At 35.3% G+C, this 20229-nt stretch overlaps 4 protein-coding genes across 6 annotated transcripts; 2 read left to right on the forward strand and 2 right to left on the reverse strand.

Moving 5' to 3' along the window:
* Positions 1-2907: 2907 nt before the first annotated feature.
* Positions 2908-4920, reverse strand: LOC146944270 (protein MAINTENANCE OF MERISTEMS-like). Its single transcript, XM_085742673.1, has 2 exons — positions 4030-4920; positions 2908-3884 (listed from the first exon to the last, which is right to left on the reverse strand). Exons 1-2 carry the CDS (start codon positions 4783-4785, stop codon positions 3114-3116), a joined length of 1527 nt encoding a protein of 508 aa, XP_085598799.1. The 5' UTR covers positions 4786-4920; the 3' UTR covers positions 2908-3113.
* Positions 4921-6398: 1478 nt separating this feature from the next.
* Positions 6399-9824, forward strand: LOC146944271 (Tetratricopeptide repeat (TPR)-like superfamily protein). The gene has a single exon (XM_085742675.1). It carries the CDS (start codon positions 6841-6843, stop codon positions 8629-8631), a length of 1791 nt encoding a protein of 596 aa, XP_085598801.1. The 5' UTR covers positions 6399-6840; the 3' UTR covers positions 8632-9824.
* Positions 9825-11458: 1634 nt separating this feature from the next.
* Positions 11459-17173, forward strand: BRCA1 (breast cancer susceptibility1). Of its 2 annotated transcripts, none has more exons than XM_085742676.1 (13): positions 11459-11537; positions 11643-11696; positions 11780-11850; positions 11944-12057; positions 12680-13200; positions 13460-13567; positions 13659-14639; positions 14715-14815; positions 14991-15177; positions 15289-15495; positions 15582-15747; positions 15895-16013; positions 16538-17173. In XM_085742676.1, exons 1-13 carry the CDS (start codon positions 11491-11493, stop codon positions 16886-16888), a joined length of 3027 nt encoding a protein of 1008 aa, XP_085598802.1. In that variant the 5' UTR covers positions 11459-11490; the 3' UTR covers positions 16889-17173. The 2 variants fall into 2 exon arrangements, with proteins under 2 accessions (XP_085598802.1, XP_085598803.1); XM_085742677.1 differs by having other exon boundaries at positions 13665-14639.
* Positions 17174-17406: 233 nt separating this feature from the next.
* On the reverse strand, positions 17407-19011 carry LOC146944273 (myosin heavy chain-like protein). Of its 2 annotated transcripts, none has more exons than XM_085742680.1 (2): positions 18726-19011; positions 17407-18481 (listed from the first exon to the last, which is right to left on the reverse strand). In XM_085742680.1, exons 1-2 carry the CDS (start codon positions 18808-18810, stop codon positions 17685-17687), a joined length of 882 nt encoding a protein of 293 aa, XP_085598806.1. In that variant the 5' UTR covers positions 18811-19011; the 3' UTR covers positions 17407-17684. The 2 variants fall into 2 exon arrangements, with proteins under 2 accessions (XP_085598806.1, XP_085598805.1); XM_085742679.1 differs by having other exon boundaries at positions 17407-18484; positions 18726-18981.
* Positions 19012-20229: the final 1218 nt, after the last annotated feature.

Genomic DNA, 20229 nt, shown 5'->3' on the forward strand with positions numbered 1-20229 from the left:
CTTATTTTTGAAAGTACATTTTAGTCGTCACAAACATTGTGAAGAGTTGTGTTTTTTGAACACTAAAATACAAACATTGCATACGATATTATATATGTTTATCTTTAAAGAGTTTCTACTATGTTGCTTCATTTGAACATATATAAATTTGTATTTCTCCCCTTCGATAAGAAGGTGATATTGCGTCTATACTCAATGTCATCAAGTCAAAACAATTTATCTCTCAACACTCAAACACGATTCTTTTTATTTTTGAAACTGTTTATATTCTTTTTTGTGTTAGCACTTCAATTTTTATGTAAAAGGGGTCCTGTCATCTAGAGTTCGGCAAGAAGGTAAGTAAAATTTGGTCAATAATAATTCTAACTGATGATCGAATTTTCTCATAAACAAATCGTTATTTGTTCATTAACCAATTGAGTTCTATTTGTATTTTTTTAATGAATCATTTCTAAAATTGATTATAACACCTTAAATTAACAAAAATTTATATTCTTTTGAAAAATGTTACTATTACTAAAGAAAAATATCACTCCTTTAAAAAAAAATTTACTTCATCATTTTTTTAAATGAAAAATGTTAATGGTTAGATTATTACTCTTTATCTGGATTTGGTCTCAAACCTCTTAACTTTTTTGCCTTAGCTAAAACCAAAGAAAATTGCTGTTGACACATTAGAGAAGGCTGGGACACACATGTAAAATACGTTTTTGCCCCCTCGGCAGTTAACTACCGAGGAATTAAAAATCCGGCTGCAGTTAACTGCCGAGGAATTCCTCGGTAGTTAACTGCCGAAGTATTCTGCTACAAGTCTGGCAGAAGCTCTCTCATCTCCATTATTCATCACATCTTCAAAAAAAATTTCTCAAATCTCTCTCACAAATCTCTCTAAAAAACCCAACTAAATCCAACCAAATTTATTCAACAAAATCACAAGTAAGTAATTATAATGCTATTAACTTAAATTTTAGTTGTTATAAATGTTTTTATTTTTTAGTTTTTGAGTATATTTATTTTATTTTAGTTTTTGAGTAGATTTACATAGTATAATTCATTTTTAGAGTAAAATGTTTGTATGATGTTTATGTTATAGTTTAAAGTTTATTGGTTATATTTTAATTTGGTGTTTTAAATTAATTTTTTATTTTAGTTTTTAATTAGATTTACATGTTATAAATCATTTTTAGATTAGATGTTAGTTGATTAATTTTGTTAAAATGTTTGCATGATGATTATGTTATAATTTAAAATTTTAGGATTATTTTTTTTATTTGGTGTTTTATAATTTTTATTTTATTTTAGTAAGACTATATGATTTATTTTAAGAGTAAATATAATTTGAATAATTTTGCTATATTTTACGTTAATTTTTTTTTTTAGACAATTACATTTTAGGGTTATTTTTATGATTTTTAGAGTCTATGTATAATTTGCACATTAAGTGTTTGATGAAATGTTTGAATGAGTTTTTCATTGATTCTTTTAAATTTCTATGTGTGTAGATTTGAAACAATGGCCGGATGGATCGACGTTCATGCAACATTCAACGGCGGAGAACCTCAGAGGTTGAAGGTTCGGTGCCTTGATGTAACGTTAAGAGATCTCAAGGATCAACTGAATGAATTCAACCAAGGAGTCAACCCAAGAGACACAAGAAGGGTGCAAAATGTTCGGTATAAACGTCCAAAGCTCGACGAGGGGAGCGTATCATTCACTTGGGTGGAGTTAAAGAACGACGAAAACGTGACGAGTATGTTTTGGGAGCACACCAAGTTCCAGTGGATCGATACGCGGGTGACGTTGCTGAGATCAACTGAAGATATCATCAACAGTTTGATTCCGCCAGAAGATCGTCATTAGTTAGGGTAAGGTGCATTCCAACTACAACAATTGTCTTACCTCTGAAATAGGGTGATTCAAACTTGCCAAACGGCCAGGACTCAAGCATTTCGCTGGGCATTAATGTTTTTCCTTTGAAAAGATTAAATTTTTGTTAGGCTTGCTTAGATGATGGTATTAAGTGTCAAGGAATGGACCTCATTTCGTTGGCACTTGAATACCATCATATAAATCAAGCCTGACAAAAATTTATTCTTTTCAAAGGAAATCATGAATGCCCAGCAAAATGCTTGAGTCCTGTTGTTTGGCAAGTTTGAATTTACCCCATTTGAGAGGTAAGACAGTTGTTGTAGTTGGAATGCACATTCCAACTGCAACAATTCAAACTTGAACGATGGGGCAATTCAAACTTGTTAATTGGTAGGACTCCAACATCCGATGAGCATATTGAACGATGGTATTTAAGTGTCAAGGAATGGACCTCATTTCGTTAGCACTTGAATACCATCGTTCAAAATGTTCATCGGACGTTGGAGTATTGCTGCCTAACAAGTTTGAATTTGCCCCATTCAGTGGTAAGATAATTGTTGCAGTTGGAAGGTACATTCCGGAATGTGATGTAATTGTTTTTTTTTAAATACGTCGTTTATGTAATGTAACGAAACCTGTATCGCAATATTTATTCGAACGAATTCATGCTATTGTAATATTTATTCGAATTCACGCTATCGCAATATTTATTGGAATTCACTCTATCGCAATATTTTAAATAACATAAAATAATTTTTAAAGAATTTCTAATAATTTTCTACCACAATTCTATTCTAAACAAAATAAATCACAAAAAAAATTTTTTAAAAAAAACAAACTCGGCAGTTAAGTGCCGACGAAAACCACGGCAGTTTAGTACCGAGGAAAACCTCGGCAGTTTACTACCGCCGATTTCATCATTTCCTCGGCAGTTAACTGCCGAGTCGTCCTGAACCTAGAAATTGGCGGAACCTGTTGAAGGCAGAATTACATGTGTTTTTACACATTGTAAACACATTGTTTGGATGCCAAAGCTAGTCAAAGAAAATAAATTTGGCTCAATTTAAGTGGCGCAGCTGTGTTTAAATGGCAAAATAAATTTGGCTCAATTTAACAAACACTAATTAAACGAACAAACTAATGAACCAAATCATCAAAATGTCATAAACAAAAAAGAACATAATGTCATCAAAATACATACATAATGTCATGAAAATCCGAAATGTAAACAACAAGTCCTAATCCTACTGCTGGTCCTGGTCCTGCTGGTGCCTCCTCCTCCTCGGCCTCTGGGCTCTCCTCCTGGTAATGATCGGCGCGATCTGCTGCCTAACATCCTGGAAGGCCGCATACAACTGCTGAGGGGTCATGCTCATCACCTCCTGACCCAAAAACTCATCAGCATGGGCAACAGCGCCGCTAACCATGTCATAGGTGTCAGGGGAGCTTCTCGCCTCGTACCGCTCCCACTGCTCTGCAACGATCTGCTCCTCGTTTGGAGGCCTCGGAACATCTCCCGGGAGAAGTGGCAAAATCTGAGGGTGAGACACAACTGTGTACCATCGTACATAGCCCTCTGCCATACGCCATGGTTGCTCTCCTGCCTGCTCACCCCAATCATCCGCCTTAAGCGTGTGAGTGCGGAAGTCCGTGAAGACCTGCACAATCTCAGCCGGTGTCAGCGCTGGAACATCCGTTGGAGGTCTAGGTACGGACTGGACGTATCTGTACTGCCTCAATACCCTCTCCGGCAGGTGACGGTACACCCTACGATCGCCGCACATGATCCAGCCAGAATACCAAAATACCTCCTCGAAAGGCTGGAACTCCCTGTGCCCTTCGTACGACCTCCAGCATACGTCATCAAACGTAATGCGATCAAGCAATGACCGATACGTGGCCCCCTCTCCATGACCCTTCTGAAGAGTCCACCTCGCCGCAACCGGTAAATTTTCAATGTAGTCCGGGTTTGGATCAACAGTGTAAAACTTAGGGAAGTGCGACAAAAACCATGCCTGCATAAACCATACAAATCACATATAAATAAATTAAAGTTAACTAAAAAAATAAAATTTACAATTAACAAAAAAATATAACAAAATATAACAAAATAATAATAGTTAACAAAAAAAATTAAATTTAAATTTAATTTTTACTTACAGTGAGCAGTGTCACGCTTCCCCCAAGCTGCCTGTCTCCGGGCAAACAGGCCTGAGCTAACTCATCGTACAGGTATGCAAGTGCCATCCCTCCCCATGAATAAGCACGCATCCCCGCGTAGCCGTCCGCCATAGCCGTCAAATAGATCAACTGGATGCGTTTGTTGCTTCTATCCCCAAACAACAAGCATCCAACCAAGTATAGAAGGTAGGACTTCACACAATAAGTCCTAACCCTCTCCAACTCCTCCAGCTCCTCTGGATCTTGTGTATCCGCCAAAAGGTTGGCTCTACCAAGGTGCGTCGTATAAAACTCCCTCAGCTTAGGATAACTAATGTATCCACCATACTCAGTATTGCAGATTTTCTCTGCCTGCGACCTCGACGCACCCAAGTGAGTCATCAGTAGTGCCTCTCCCTCATGTCTCAGCATCTTCTTCCGGTGGCCCAACATCTGCCCTTCAATCGGGACATGCATAAGACATGCGACATCATCCAAAGTCACAGTCATCTCCCCCATAGGCATGTGAAAAATGCTGGTCTCGGAATGCCACCTCTCGCATAGAGTCATCAGCAAAGCGTGAGGCACAGTGGCGTAGCCCAAGTATACCAAATCATGTAAGCCACTCTGCATAAGCGGATCCCAAAACCATCTCTGATTGGGGTTTGGACGTCCGAGACTCAAAATCTTGGGGCCATGATTAATTGGTTTTACAAAACGCTTCTTGCGGCACCGCAAAAATAGAAAAATAAACATAGTTTAAACAATGTAAACATTTAACTAATAAATATTAAACTTAACAAATGCTAAAATAAAAATAAAGAAAACATATAAAGAAAATCACATATAAAGAAAACATATAAATAAAACATATAAAGAAAACATATAAATAAAACAATTTAAAGAAAATCACATATAAATAAAACATATAAATAAAACATATTTAAAGAAAGTCACATATAAATAAAACATATAAATAAAACATATCAATAAAACATATAAATAAAACATATAATCTAAACATATAAATAAAACAATTTAAATCAAGAAAGGAAAAATAAAGAAAATAATTAAACATAAAGAAAGGAATTAAAAAAAACATATATAAAAGTTAACTAAAAGAAAGAACACATAATTGTTTTTACTTACGTCATCCATATAAAAAAACACATATAAAAACACATATAAAAAAACACATATAAAAAACACGTAATTAAACATAAAGAAAGAACATTTAAAAAAAAAAAATACTTACGTCATCCTGATTATACCAAAGCGGCAATGCCACATGATTGGCATAAGAGTGAAGCAAAGATATGTCCTGCGGTCCTCCAGGAAAGGGAGCGTCCGTAGGCAACACCTCCGGGGCAGCCGCCATAGCAATGTCATCATCGTCTGGCTCCCCTGGCATATGCGGCTGCTCTGGCTCGTCGTACCCACCATCAGTCACATCATGGTGATCCTGATAGTTCAGGTACTCCACCGCCTGGGTCGGGTCAACCACCTGCGACTCTTCAGGCTGTGCCTGAGAAGCCTCAGAAGGCTGAGAACTCCCTGAACCATCCCCCCCCCCCCCTCCGACCTCTTCCCCTCTTTGGGATATGTGCGTTTCTCCTCTCCTTCTCCTTCCGGTAGCTTTGTGTCTGAGCACGCCTACCACCTATCATCTTAGATGGATCAATGGGCTCCTGATCGGCCATATCTACACAAATTTTTAATAAATTAACATCATTTTCCATAACATAATCAAACACATTAAACACACTAGTCATAACTTAATCATTAACATTAACAACAATCAACATCATTTCCATAACCTAAAATCATTCATACAATCATCATTACAATAAAATCAATAACCTAAACTAATCATTTCTATACACTTACAATAAAATCATTCATACAATCATCATTATGTCCATCATTTCCATCATAACTTAATCATTTCTATACACTTAATCATTCACATCATAACCTAAATACACTAAAAAATCAATATACACTTAATCAAACTGTAATTAACATCACTTCTATCATTTCCATAACCTAAACTAACTAAATAATAAAAATAATTTTCATTGAGGCATTTGATCAAACACTTTGTGTGCAAAGTATAAAACATATTCAAATTGTGTTCATTTGCCACCATTCAAAGCCACATTACCATTTAAACAGCATATGCAACATCTACATTCATTTATCAATTCAAAAACTACACATGCAATCATCAAATTGTCTATTTTAATCATCAACTCATCATTAACCTAACCACATGCAAACTACTCTAATTTTTTAAAAAAATAAACCTAACAAACTAACATTAACATTGCAATGATTAAGGGTACTTACTTGTGATAATGCGGTGATGATTTGCTTGCAATTCGTGAAAATGTGATTTTGGAGAGAATTTGTTAGTGTTTGAAGAAAAACAATGAAACTGGAACTGCTTCTGTTCGTGTTGTTTATGTTCAGAAAACTTCGGCAGTTAACTACCGAGGAAATCCTCGGCAGTTAACTGCAGCCGGATTTTTAATTCCTCGGTAGTTAACTGCCGAGGGGGCAAAAACGTATTTTACATGTGTGTCTCAGCCTTCTCTAATGTGTGAACAGCAATTTTCAAAACCAAACTCGTTGAACTATCAATTCCCTGATTATTACTCCACCATTAACTTCTTCGATCATAAAAAATTCTCAAACCTTATTTTTTGAGGTCTCTCTTAAACCGTAGTTTGATTCTTTGTTGCAACGAATTCAATTTCCCCTGTTGCAACTTCGTGTGTTCTGTTCTGAAACACAGAGTAGCTGACACAAATGAACGTATCCTCAAAGATTTCCTCAATCTTCCACACACCACAAAACCCAACACCACACATTCTCACAAAATGCATTGCACTCTTACAACACTGTGCCTCATCCAAACACAAACTAAAACAAATCCACGCATTTTCCATACGTCACAATGTCCCACTCAACAACCCTGACATCGGAAAATACCTTATTTTCACCATTGTTTCTCTCTCAGCACCAATGTCCTACGCTCACAACGTTTTCACATTGTTACATAACCCAAATGTTTTTACTTGGAACACAATGATTCGAGGTTACGCTGAAAGTGATAACTCAACACCTGCACTTGGTTTATATCGTAAAATGTTGGGTTCATGTGTTGAACCTGATACTCATACTTACCCTTTTCTTCTTAAGGCAATTTCAAAGTCGTTGAATGTTAGAGAAGGGAAAATGATTCATTCTGTTACTGTGAGGAACGGGTTTGAGTCGTTGATTTTTGTTAGGAATAGTTTGCTTCATATATACGCTGCTTGTGGTGATACTGAAAGTGCATACAAGGTGTTTGAGTTAATGGGTGAGAGAGATTTAGTTGCTTGGAATAGTGTGATTAATGGGTTTGCTCTTAATGGAAAGCCTAATGAAGCTTTGAGTTTGTTTAGGGAAATGAGTTTGAAGGGTGTGGAGCCGGATGGGTTTACTGTTGTTAGTTTGTTGTCGGCTTGTGCTGAGCTTGGAGCGTTAGAGTTAGGACGTAGGGTTCATGTTTATTTGTTGAAGGTTGGGTTGACGGGGAATTTGCATGTGAATAACTCGTTGTTGGACTTTTATGCGAAATGTGGGAGTATAAGGGAGGCACAACAAGTTTTTAGTGAGATGAGTGAAAGGAATGTGGTTTCTTGGACTTCTTTGGTTGTTGGGTTGGCTGTTAATGGGTTTGGTGAAGAAGCACTTGAGCTTTTCAAAGAAATGGAAAGACAAAAGATTGCGCCTCGTGAGATCACTTTTGTTGGTGTGTTGTATGCTTGCAGCCATTGTGGGATGTTGGATGAAGGGTTCAATTATTTTAGAAGGATGAAAGAGGAATATGGTATTATGCCGAGGATAGAACACTATGGTTGTATGGTGGATCTATTAAGTAGGGCTGGTTTAGTAAAACAGGCTTATGAATATATTCAAAGTATGCCATTGCAACCAAATGCTGTTATTTGGAGGACCTTATTAGGAGCATGTACAGTACATGGAGATTTGAGTTTGGGTGAGATAGCAAGATCCCACCTTTTGAAGTTGGAACCTAAACATAGCGGAGATTATGTGCTTCTCTCAAATCTTTATGCCTCCGAGCGTCGTTGGTCTGATGTACAGACAGTGAGGAGGTCGATGATAGAGGACGGTGTTTGGAAAACCCCCGGATATAGTCTCGTTGAATTGGGAAACCGCGTTTTTGAATTTACAATGGGGGATAGGTCTCACCCTAGGAGTCAGGATGTGTATGCACTGCTAGAGAAGATCACAGAATTGTTGAAGTTAGAAGGTTATGTGCCTCATACAGCAAATGTGCTTGCAGATATAGAGGAAGAGGAAAAGGAACAAGCTCTGTCTTATCATAGTGAAAAAGTTGCAATAGCTTTTATGCTCTTGAATACAGCACCAGGTACTCCAATCAGGGTCATAAAAAATTTAAGAGTTTGTGCGGATTGTCATATGGCTATCAAACTCATATCCAAGGTTTACGCTAGAGAGATTATTATCAGGGATCGTAGTCGGTTCCACCATTTTAGTGGTGGTTCATGTTCCTGTAAAGATTACTGGTAATATGTAGAATTATCATGATTTGATAACGACATCTTGTGAGTACAATGCTATATTGTTTTTGAGGTAAGATTTGGTGATTAGATATAAAGGGAGTGAGACATGGCTGAAGATTTTGCTAACTTCTAGTCATTCTCAGTATATACTTTGTACTGTAGGCATCAACCAATTCTAGCCCCTTCCTCTCCCATGGATAAGTTGGTTAACGTTTAAAAGATTATACAGGTTTTTCGGTATATTCATACAAATTCTTTTATGCTTCGGTGTTATTGACATCTGTCACATGTCATTTATTTGGAAAAACAGGGTACTGGCAGAGCTAAGGCTTGTATCATTTCATATACTTGTACAGTACATTCCCTCAAGTTTATGCGCTTTAAATTGCTCGGCTTTTTATTATTGATTCACTTGTTAGAATGAGCAATAATGCAAGAAAGCTTGGCCTTGAGCTGAATATTTTTGAAAGGAAAAAGGCTATAATACACTTTTCAGAATTGCTTCTATCATGGGCTAGCATATAGGTGTTCTACAAAACACCAACAAAAATATCAATTTTGATCATTTGAATTATCCATTTTTCCTTTTCTCCCTCCTTTCTCCGGACAACCGCAACACCGAAGCTTCCCACACCACCTCCGCAGCTTCATGTCCCTATCAGTCACAATGTCCTTCCCCTCCACCATCAACTCCAGCATCATGAGGAGAACATAAGAAGGGGGAGAAAAAAATCAGAAGGGGAAGGGATTTGATGGCTTGAGGGCACTTTTTTGTATTAATTCAAAATGTTGTTGCATTTAGAATCAAAAGTTATGAGAAATGAAGACATAAAAAGGTGCATTGGTGTTTCGTTGAGGTGATTGATCCAAGTGGCCTAGATTGGCTCTTGGAGAGTCTGTCATCTCATGTGTAGGTTGGCCTGCAAGTGTTGTGAGTTGAGAAGGAGTGCTTGTTTGGCTAAATTCTGTGTCTTGGTGTTGTTATTTTGCATATCTATATCAAATCTAAAGGTTTGGGACTGCGAGGACAAAAGAGCCATTCATAGACTTTAAATTCCATTTCTTCATTTTTTCTCCATGGGTTAAGAGTGTATGGCCATTAGTGGGGGCCAAGGGCTTGCTGATGGTCGTGAAGGAAGTGAATAAGCAATTGTATCCTTAAATTTGTATCAATCAGCCAAATTGGTCTCTAAATTTTATGAATTAGCAATATAGTCCCTCAATTTATAACAGGACAATTAAATGAACATTAAGCATGTGTTTGAAACTAGTTTTGCCAACCATTTCTCGCATTCCTTGAAAGTTTTCACCATGAAAACAAACTAGAAGCTCCAATTCACAGCTTCGGTTTTACAGCGAGTTTCTGTTGTGAAATTGTTTAGCCGCACCGCGTTCCGAAACATAGGTGAAACAAGGATGTGACAGTTCATGTGAACTCCGCAAAATTTAATGGTTAGTTTGGTCATTATATATGTGGGGTTGTCCACAAACTTTTTATTTCATGTTTTGTAATAACAAAGTTAGATTAGGTGAGACACGCCGCATGCAAAGGTATAGAGAGTCATCAACTTCATTGATGATATATATGAAATTCTGAATTTGAAGCCAAGGTGAGCGAATATTTCAATCATTTTTGTTAACCAAAAGTGGTATATAATATGCATAATTGAAAGAGTGCAATGCCTCTAAGGAGAGAAAATCTCTTTTGGTCCCTAAAATATTTACACAATTGGCAGCAAAAAAAAACTTAGGCAATGCGCTACCAATTAAGAATTTAATTGCAGCGAAAAGACTCTCTTGTGAAAGATGTAATACAAAATATAGTATATGGGGTTACTTCTAAAGAAATTTTGTATATCTTTTAGCTTAATCAGAGGTTATGTGTTTGCAGTTGCATGCAGGAGATATCTGATTCACAAAATATAAATCGAACTTATTGAAATAACGTTTGACATTATTATTGATAGTATATTTTAGCATAAGATCATAGTTTATAGTTTATTACTTTCCATAATTTATACTAAAAAATTTTCTACCTATTTATTAGATAAAATACAATGAACTAGCGAATGTCTGATCTAATGAAAAGAGATAAACATACACAATAAGGTGAGCTAAAGTTTAAATTTCACTTGAAACTGATATTCATATATACTCGATATGCTTCATAGATAATTATCTCTAATGAAGAGAACTTAATAAATACAAAAAAATATAGCAATACAATGAAATATTTGATATCGACTAAATAATGGAATACTTTCTGTCAAAAAAAAAATGGAATACTTCTTAGACATATAATATTACATAGCAAGAAAAGCAAAATCAAAATATTTAAAATAATATAATTTTTTTTTATGTTGACTCTTTGATTTTTAAGAGAATGAAGTCATAGTAATCCGAAGTTTGTTCCATAGGTAAAAAAATTCAATCAGAAGTTGTTTCACTTTAGAATTGAATTCGGGTTCTTCTAAAATATTTGTGTTTATGGGAAGAAAATAATATTAGCATGTTAAATAAGGGACAAAAAAGATTTTTTGAGTTATGTGAGCAAAATGAAAATAAAAAATAAATAAGGGGACCAAAGGATCAATTAATCCATAAAAAAATGACTTACTAAAATAATAATTTTCAGAAATGAACCTTCTACACATCTTAAAAGTAATTTAATTAACATAAATGTATTTATTTAGGATGAAGCGTATCGTGTAATCCTCCCAAAATTTGAACCGCCAAAGGCGAATTTGTTGGCGCGTGAGATATCTAAAGCGCGGTTTTCAAATTCAAATCCAATCCAAAACTTCATTAAAACCCTTCTTCTTTCTTCTTTCACTATTCATTGTGATTCAATTCATCGAAATTCGAAATGGGGGATCTTGAAAAAATGGGAAGAGAACTCAAATGTCCAATCTGGTATCAATTCAATTCAATTCAATTCAATTATCATCATCGTGTTCTTTCTCTTTAATTCAATTCATTTTTTTTTTCATAATAACCTTTTCTTGCTTCATTGTGCAGTTTGGGTTTACTTCATTCCGCAGTTTCACTCACCTGCAATCATCTTTTCTGCAAGTAAGTTATTCATTCATTCAATTCAATTCTCTCTTTCATTCTTCATTTCTTTAAACATGTGATTTTGTGTTTTTTTTTTTCAGCTCTTGTATTTTTAAGTCTATGAAATCTGCTTCTTCTTGTCCTGTTTGTAAAATTCCCTTCACTCGTCGAGGTACCTCACTCTCCGAAATTATCATTTGTGTATGATTAACAAAACCCTAATCTGAATCAAACCCCAATTAATTATGATTATGATTAATTTCAGAGGTTCGTCCTGCTCCTCACATTGACAACTTGGTCACAATCTACAAAAACATGGAAGCTGCTTCTGGAATCAATTTATTCGGCACTCAAAATCCAACTGCTACCAAATCACCAGGTTAGAACCCTCTTTTATAATTTTTGTTTTTGTTTGAAGAAACTATAACATGTTATTTGGCCAGTAATTATTTAATTATTTGTTCCTTATATAAAATGAGTGTTAAGAAAAGAACTGATTGTAGTTTCTTTAAATCTTTATTTTCTAACAATGATTTTCTTGTATACGTTGATTTTTTGTATTGATGTTTTTTTTTTTTACCTTCTTGTGACCATGTTATATGAATTATGCTAGCAACACATCCCTCTAAAACACTATATAAACATACCCTCTTTTATTGGTTAAAATTCATGTCGGACCCGCTAAATATATGAGGGACCTATATGATTTAGTGGGACCTATATAAATTAGTGGGGTCAATGTGAATTTCAAGCAATCAGAGGGTATGTGTTGATTAGATGGCGGCAGAGAATGCCTTGGTATACCAATCAGAGGTTGTCTGTAGATTAGATGGCCGTAGATAATGCGTTGCTATAGTTGATTACACTTAAGATATGCTTACAGTGTGTCATCGGTTAGATAGTCATGCACAGTTTTGTCTTTAATTGAGTTTGCATGTCTAGTTTATAAGAGCCTCTTTTTTAATTGAGAAACTTCGTATACTAACTAGGTTATGTTACAGATGATGAAATGCAAGGTGGAGGTGATGCTGAGTCTGGTGAGAAGGGAGCTGGAGGCACTCATGAAAATCATGCCGAGGAGGAAAAAACACCCACAAGAAAGAAGTCCAGGAAGAAACTTAAGACAAGCACGGTAAGCTTGGAGAAGCTAAAGACTAGCAGGAAAAGTCTGGCTTCTAACCGTGCAAAGCCTTCTTTTCCGACTAAGAAAAGGGTTCAGGTTCCGCAAGACATTCTTTCGGAAACTCCACTAAGGAATTTGAAGACAGGAGGATCTATTACTCAAGTTAACATAGAGGGAACACAAGATGCTTCAATTAAGAGAAATGTAAGGGCAATTGGAAGTGAAAAAAGGGATCAGGTGAAAGAACCATTCTTTTGGTTAAGAGAGGAGCAAGATGGTGAAAGGTTAAGTGCACAAACTGACGAGGATCAAATTATTGAAGGTCCAACACCAGTTCCTCCTTCATTCAGTGACCTCAAAGACGCTGATGATGAAAGCCCTTCAAAACAAACTCTATCGGTAAGTAGATGGCTTATGATAAACTAATAGGTTATGCGAATAGTCATTTGGCACTTGGAAGTTGGATCTAACTATTATATTGTTAAAAAATAAGTTGTTTTGCCATGTTTGAAGCCATTCAACTTCAAATATGGATTAACTGAAAGTTGTATATTTTTATTGTGGAATTGAAATTTGGCTTGTACGAAAATACAAGCAGATTGAATTGTTTACGCTTTGGATTTAAATATTAATAATTTTTGTTGTGATTATTCTGTAGGATGAGGTGCAAAATAAACCATCTGTTGATTTATTTGATAGCGAGTTTTTTGAATGGACGCAAAAGCCATGCTCCCCTGAATTATTTTCAAGTCCCATCAAAACGCAGGTAATGAGAATTATTTTTGCTGGTTGTTCATACATGATTTAGTTTGTTAAGCATAACCTATTCATTGAAGTTTTATTAAGTTGCATGTTAGGTGCAGGTTGAGGATACTGATGAAATTGAAGAAAATATAGAGGAATGGGTGGCAGCGTCGCAAGAGAATCAAACAAGTGTTGATGCTTGTAATACCAACTTTGAGAATCCCAATGGCAATCAATTGGCTGAAGCGTTGCCACCAGTCATGTCCTCTGAAATTAGAAGTTCTGATGATCTAAATGGAAAAAAGAAGTCTACAAAGAGAAGCAGGAAGGCTAGAGAAAAATCTAGGCAGGACCTTATTAGGGAACTAAATTGTCCGAGTGATGAAATTAATATGGATGCAGATATAACATCAAAAGTCATTGAGGAGCAATCATTGGACTACAAGCACAAAGCTTCTAACCTGAAAAAGTCTAATAAAAGGGGGAAGAAGGTTTCTTTTGTTACTAGTACAGAATCAACACCTCCAATTGCTTGTACAGTCTCCAATATATTAGGAGTTCAAAACAATGGTGCTAGGAAGACAGCTAAGAGTTCATATACTTCAGAATCTAAACAACATAATGAGATGCAATGTTCTGAGAAGATTGCTGGAAAAAGGCAGGTGAGAAGATCTGGAAAACAAAGGCTGGATGTTGTGGATGACCCACCTGAGGATTTAACTTCAATGCAAAACCAATGCAAAGAGCTTGCTAGATCTGCTTCATCCAGTTTAAGACAGCAGGTGGATAGTAATAGAAACACTGTCAATACTAGAAAAAGAAAAAGCAGTTTGTCCAGAAAATCTATGCCTTGCGTTACAGAAAGGAAGAGTACTAAAAAGTCAAAACTTTCCCCTGAATTCATCTCTAGGACTAAAAATGGTGAGGAAATTAAGCCTACTGAAAGTACCAAGCAAGGTAATGATGTCAGGCCTTTGAATGATTCATCCAAAGAGAATCACTGTAGTTTGACGGCTCAACCAGTTTTAAGGAAATGTGTTATCCATGTCAAAGAGTACCAATGTGCTTTCTGTCTCTCGTCAGAAGAATCAGAGGTAAAATTGTTTGCTTGCTTATCTTGTCATCCTTATAGATGGACTGGAACTTACTTTATGCGATTCGAAATACAGGCTTCTGGTCCAATGGTGCACTATTTTGATGAAAAACCTGTAACTGCTGATTTTGAAGGAGAACCTAAAGTCATACATTGTCACAGGAATTGCACAGAATGGTATTGAATTTTTGCATGAGTGATATACTTAATATTGATTTTTATAATAGTCGCTGACCATCCTTCAAATAACCATATATAGCTGCCAATAATTGATTTAATCGAGTTGAATTCACTAACTTGCTACAGTTTCAATTCTGACTTATAAGTGACGTGTTTTATACATATGCATCAGGGCCCCAAATGTGTATTTTGAAGATGATAATGCAATAAATCTTGAAGCAGAAATAAGTAGAAGCCGGAGAATCAAATGTGGTTTTTGTGGACTTAAAGGAGCTGCACTCGGTTGCTTTGAGAAAAGTTGTCGCAGGAGCTTTCATGTTCCTTGTGCTAAGTGGACTCCTGAGTGTCGATGGGATATGGTACATGATACAGCCAAACCACATTTAAAACTCTGTGGTTAATGCTTCTTTTATTTTTATTTTTATTTTTTTAAAATAATCATCTAACTAGATAGTACTGTTTCTCTTCAGGAAAATTTTGTCATGTTATGCCCTCTACATGCTCCCTCCTTGCTGCCGTGTGAAAGTTCAGGATCCCAACACAATAGCAAAAAACATACAGCTAAGAAGGTTAAAATCTGTAGCCGCAAACATGACACTACTAGCCAAAGTCAGATTGCTCATGGTTCTCACAAGAAAATTGTGCTGTGCTGTTCAGCTCTGTCCGTGCAGGAGAAGGTAATATAATTGCCTCGATATCTATTTAGTAATTTTATTGTTAAAGAGTATTTTATTTATTAAATTCTTGGTTTTTGTAACTGTAGGAAGTGGTTTCTGAATTTGAAAGAGTGTTGAAGGTTACAGTTCTGAAAACTTGGGATTCAGGTGTTACCCATGTAATAGCATCAACAGATGAAAATGGGGCATGTAGAAGGACTCTCAAAGTATTGTTGGGTATTCTGGAGGGAAAGTGGATTCTCAGCATTGACTGTAAGTTCAGTTCTTTTATTTTGTTCTATATTTAGATACTTGTTTCCCACGGAGCCACTACTTTAAGGTCATAGTAAATATCAATTAAATTCTTCTCTTTTTTTTCGTTGTTTTTTATTCTGGTGTTGGTTGGTTTTTGCTAAGCAGGGATCAAAGCTTGCATGAAAGAAACAAGGCCTGTTGATGAAGAACGTTATGAAGTTAATGTCGACATCCACGGAATTAAGGATGGTCCCCGTCTTGGAAGATTAAGAGCAGTGAACAAGGTTAGAATATTTCATATTTGCCATGTTATGATTAATAATTGTTTTTCTTTATGAAAGTACTTTGAGGGTGAAAGAAATTGTAATAGTAGCGTGCCTTCTGTTTGCTGTCAGAACCTTTTTGTTTTGGTTTCAATAACCGTGCCTTATTTTCATAAACTTTATCCAAATTTCTATCATGTATTGCCATTCAAGATGTACAAGAAGCTGATCTTTAATATCTGCAAAGCATAATTATAGCGAACATGATAACTTTTCTTTGCAAGAAAATTTGATGCAAATATATATGGAGGCAGATATACTATGACTTCATCAAAGTAGGGAAAGTGAGCAGTGAGAATTGTAGGAACAAATGTGTTTGTCAATTTTTACCTTTCTGTAGCTGCCAATACTTTTGACCATTTGTTATACATTTGATATTGGAGTCATTTCAATTGAATTAAGCTAGAACAACTGCAGTTTATTTCAATAAACACATTAATTCACAAACTTATTGGTGGTTTTTGTTGATAAAATTTATCATGCAGCAACCAAAGCTTTTTGATGGCTACAAGTTCTATTTCATGGGCGATTTTATCCCTTCATACAAGGGCTATCTGCAAGACCTTGTGATTGCTGCTGGAGGGATAGTTCTGCATAGAAAACCAGTGTCAGGTGACCAAAATGAAATACTGCCTACTATGCATCAACACCGAACCCTCATAATCTATAGTCTTGAGCTTCCTGCTAAATCCAATCCTTTGGAAAAGGATGCAATTTTTAGCCAAAGGCGATGTGATGCAGAGGCTTTGGCAAGGCCTACTTGTTCAAAGGTTGCAAGCAATACATGGATTCTGAATTCAATTGCTGGCTGCAAGCTGCAAAGCCTTGCTCAATAAAGTTTATAGGTCACTCACATCCACATGATTCCAAATCAGTGTTTTTCCTTTATTTATAAACATATATGCAGAGACTTGCAATATACCTTTCTTAAGAGTGTAATACATTCTTTGTAATTTTGAACTACTTTATCCGCAGTTCTTAATTTCTTTACTTATGGTTCTTAAAGCATTGCTTATTATATTATTATCCGTAAAAAACAACTCAGATTTGTTTAGTTTACATCCTGTTGTGCTGCAAAAATAACTTTCTGCGATGATTGAATAAACGCCTCCATGCAAGTATACTCTATCTATCATGTTTAATAAAGACATGTTGCCATGATGAGTAATTCATTTTTATAATAATTAAAATTAAATTTCGGTAAGTTAGATTTCTTAAATCTGTTCTCATCATGGTGCCCTTTTTTTTATTGTAAGTTTTAAGCACTACAATATAAAATCAGATTGAACGGGACACAAATTCAATTTAGGACATGCACACATAAGGTAAGAATCTGGTTTATGAAAGTCCTAAATTCATAAAACTGCAACATCACCATTCTCCTTTATGACCATTTTTCGCCAATCATTACAAGTACATCTATTTTACAGTCAAGTGTTTTGTTAATGGCTCTCTTTCTGCTCATAGTCTGAGAGCATGCTCTATAGACATGAAATAGACAAGGTAGGCTAGAAGTGAATAACGGCATGCTGTACATGGATGATGCCCTGGTAGTTCCATTCTCTTCCCCTGTAAACCATGCTTCTCACCTTCGCCTCTGCCAATCCCAGATTGAGATTTATGCTTATCATATTAAAATTCTGTCTGTGTATGTTTTGATATTTTCATGCTAAGAGATTCAAGCATATGCTCTAAAACTGATATTTCCTTTCCGACATCACTTGTCTCTAGATTAGTTGTTTCCATTTGTTCCTTGAAGCTATGAATCCTGTCAATGCCTGATTGAACTTCCCACGCCATTTGCTCCATTGTATCATGCAATTCCCTTTTTTCCTCTTGCGTGTCTTTTAGTTTTCTCTTCAAAGACTTGTAGCCATCAATGGACTTTTGGAGTTGTTCAGAAAGAGCCTTGTTACGCTCTTGAAGGACTATGTTCCCTTCCATTTCCACTTCATTGCTGCTCTTCTTTTCCTTCTGTTCTGAGCTACAAGCATGCAGCCTTCCCATCAACATGTCATTCTGAGCTTTTAAGTCACCTATAAGCTCCTCGAGTTCTGTCAACTCTTGAGCCTTTCTTGCAAGTTCAGAAGCCATGATTTGCTTTTCTTTTCCCAAACTTGAGCACATTGCCTGAAGACTCTGTCGTGCCACCAGGCTTGAATGTAGCTCTTTCTTTAGTCTCTCTTTCTCATCTAGAGGCATATCAGGAGCTCTTCTGTCCTTTGGAATGTTAGGCCGAAGATCGGTGTTGCATCTCCTAAGTTCAGCTCTTCTCTTGGTAGAAGATTGAACTTTTTGAACCCTTGTCCTAACCTCATCTAAGAGAGACATCATACCATTCACCCTATTAAACCTTCTCTCATCGTTGTCTTTTGCCCCGTTATGGTCTTGGATTAGCTTCAACAATAACCTAACATTTGTGGCAAGGCCTACTTGCAAAATTGAAACAGAATAATTAAGGATGATTCATCATTCACATATATCGCCTAATAATGTGGAATGTTTGATTTGTTTTATTTTTTATGACAATTTTGATCCTAAGACATGCCATGGATTTCCTAAGTGACAATTATTGGCCAATTCATTTTCAAATAAAGAAAAGACAAAACTTTTGATGTGTTTTTTTCATTAACAAATTTGTTATGGGGTTGAATGTGTAACAAATGAAATTACCTTCCATACCACATTCTCCTGGCGGTCCATTGTTACTTGAAGAAGAATTTAATTGAGGAGATGAAAATGCTCGGACATTTTCCATGCTATACCCACAATTGATCAAATTTCAAAAGGGAGAATCAATAGTGATAAAAGATATGATTAACAAGGATGAGTAGAAGGTTTTTTTTTTTGTTTTTTGTTTTTGTGAATTTCAATGCAAGATGTACCAAGAGATCAAAGAAGAGAGAATTACTTTTGTAGTCTTTCTTCTTCTTTTTCTCTTTTCTCCGGGGAAAAGTTTATGTTTTTGTGTCTTAATTTCTAATATAGTATTGTGTATTGTGGGGGTTAGTTCGAATGGAAGATAGTTCGAGGTTGTTGCGAAATTTTTGCCAAGAGTTTGACATTTTCAATGGTTTTGTTTTCCCTTGAGGCTCAAAATCAATAATAAATAAATTATCCTTATTCTTAAGATAGAAGATATTCTATCTATTGATTAAAAAAAAAATCTATCAAATATATGTAATACAAAAACTCCTACATTGCCCATGTAATTTGTGTGAATGCAGATGATAAAACATTTGTCACAGGGTGTTTAGGGTGTTTACAGTACGGTTTCGATCAGCTATGAAGCGAAAAATCATCCTTTCAAAAATTTAAATACTCTTGATTCGGTTCGATTTTGACGAGTTTTAAAAAAATTGATCCGATCCGATCTTTTTTTTTGGGTGGTGGACGGGTTTAAACCCCTGACCTTGCATATATTATGCATTGTCCATACCAACTGAGCTGAGCTCACGAGGATGATCCGATCCGATCTTTTTTTTTGTGGTGGACGGGATTCGAACCCCCGATCCGATCTAATTCTATGCAGTTTAGTTTTAATCGGTTTTTAAATATCCAAATTATAATTTAGTAAAAAAATCTATTAATATTAGAAAGACAAGGTTAAATCATATATTTGATGCAACAGATAACTTATAATATATTAAAAATTAACGATAATGTTTTAAACATGAAATAGTAAAAAATAGATTACATTTTACTAGTATTTATATTATTAAAAAGAATGAAAAACCAATGAATAATATATATTAATGTAATATCCTTAAAAAAAAACTATTAACGTAATATATTGTACTAATAAAAATAGTAAGTATTAATATTTATGTTTGTTGTTCGGTTGGAAAAAGAATCTAAAATTTGATCATATCTAATTTTATAAAAGCACATCCAATAAAATTTGTTTTATGCTATTTTTAGTTTTTTGAATTGATTTGCGGTTTTATTTTGATCGGTGTGATGTAAACAACCATAATCATTCCCATATATAAAAAGTTCAATTCTTCTTTAGTTTGAATTTAAATAAAATAATTTCTGTATGACTTAGTTATTAATTATTCAATATAAATCCTTATTTTTCTAATAAAATAAAATATATTATTGTGATTTATTAAAATCTTAGACAAATTTTAGTAATGCATTGAAAGATATTCGACTAGTCAATATATAAGTCTTT

This window comes from Medicago sativa, chromosome 2 (genome assembly GCF_051527215.1).
Source record: "Medicago sativa cultivar Bolivia chromosome 2, Bolivia_mono, whole genome shotgun sequence".
NCBI classification, from domain to species: Eukaryota; Viridiplantae; Streptophyta; class Magnoliopsida; order Fabales; family Fabaceae; genus Medicago; species Medicago sativa.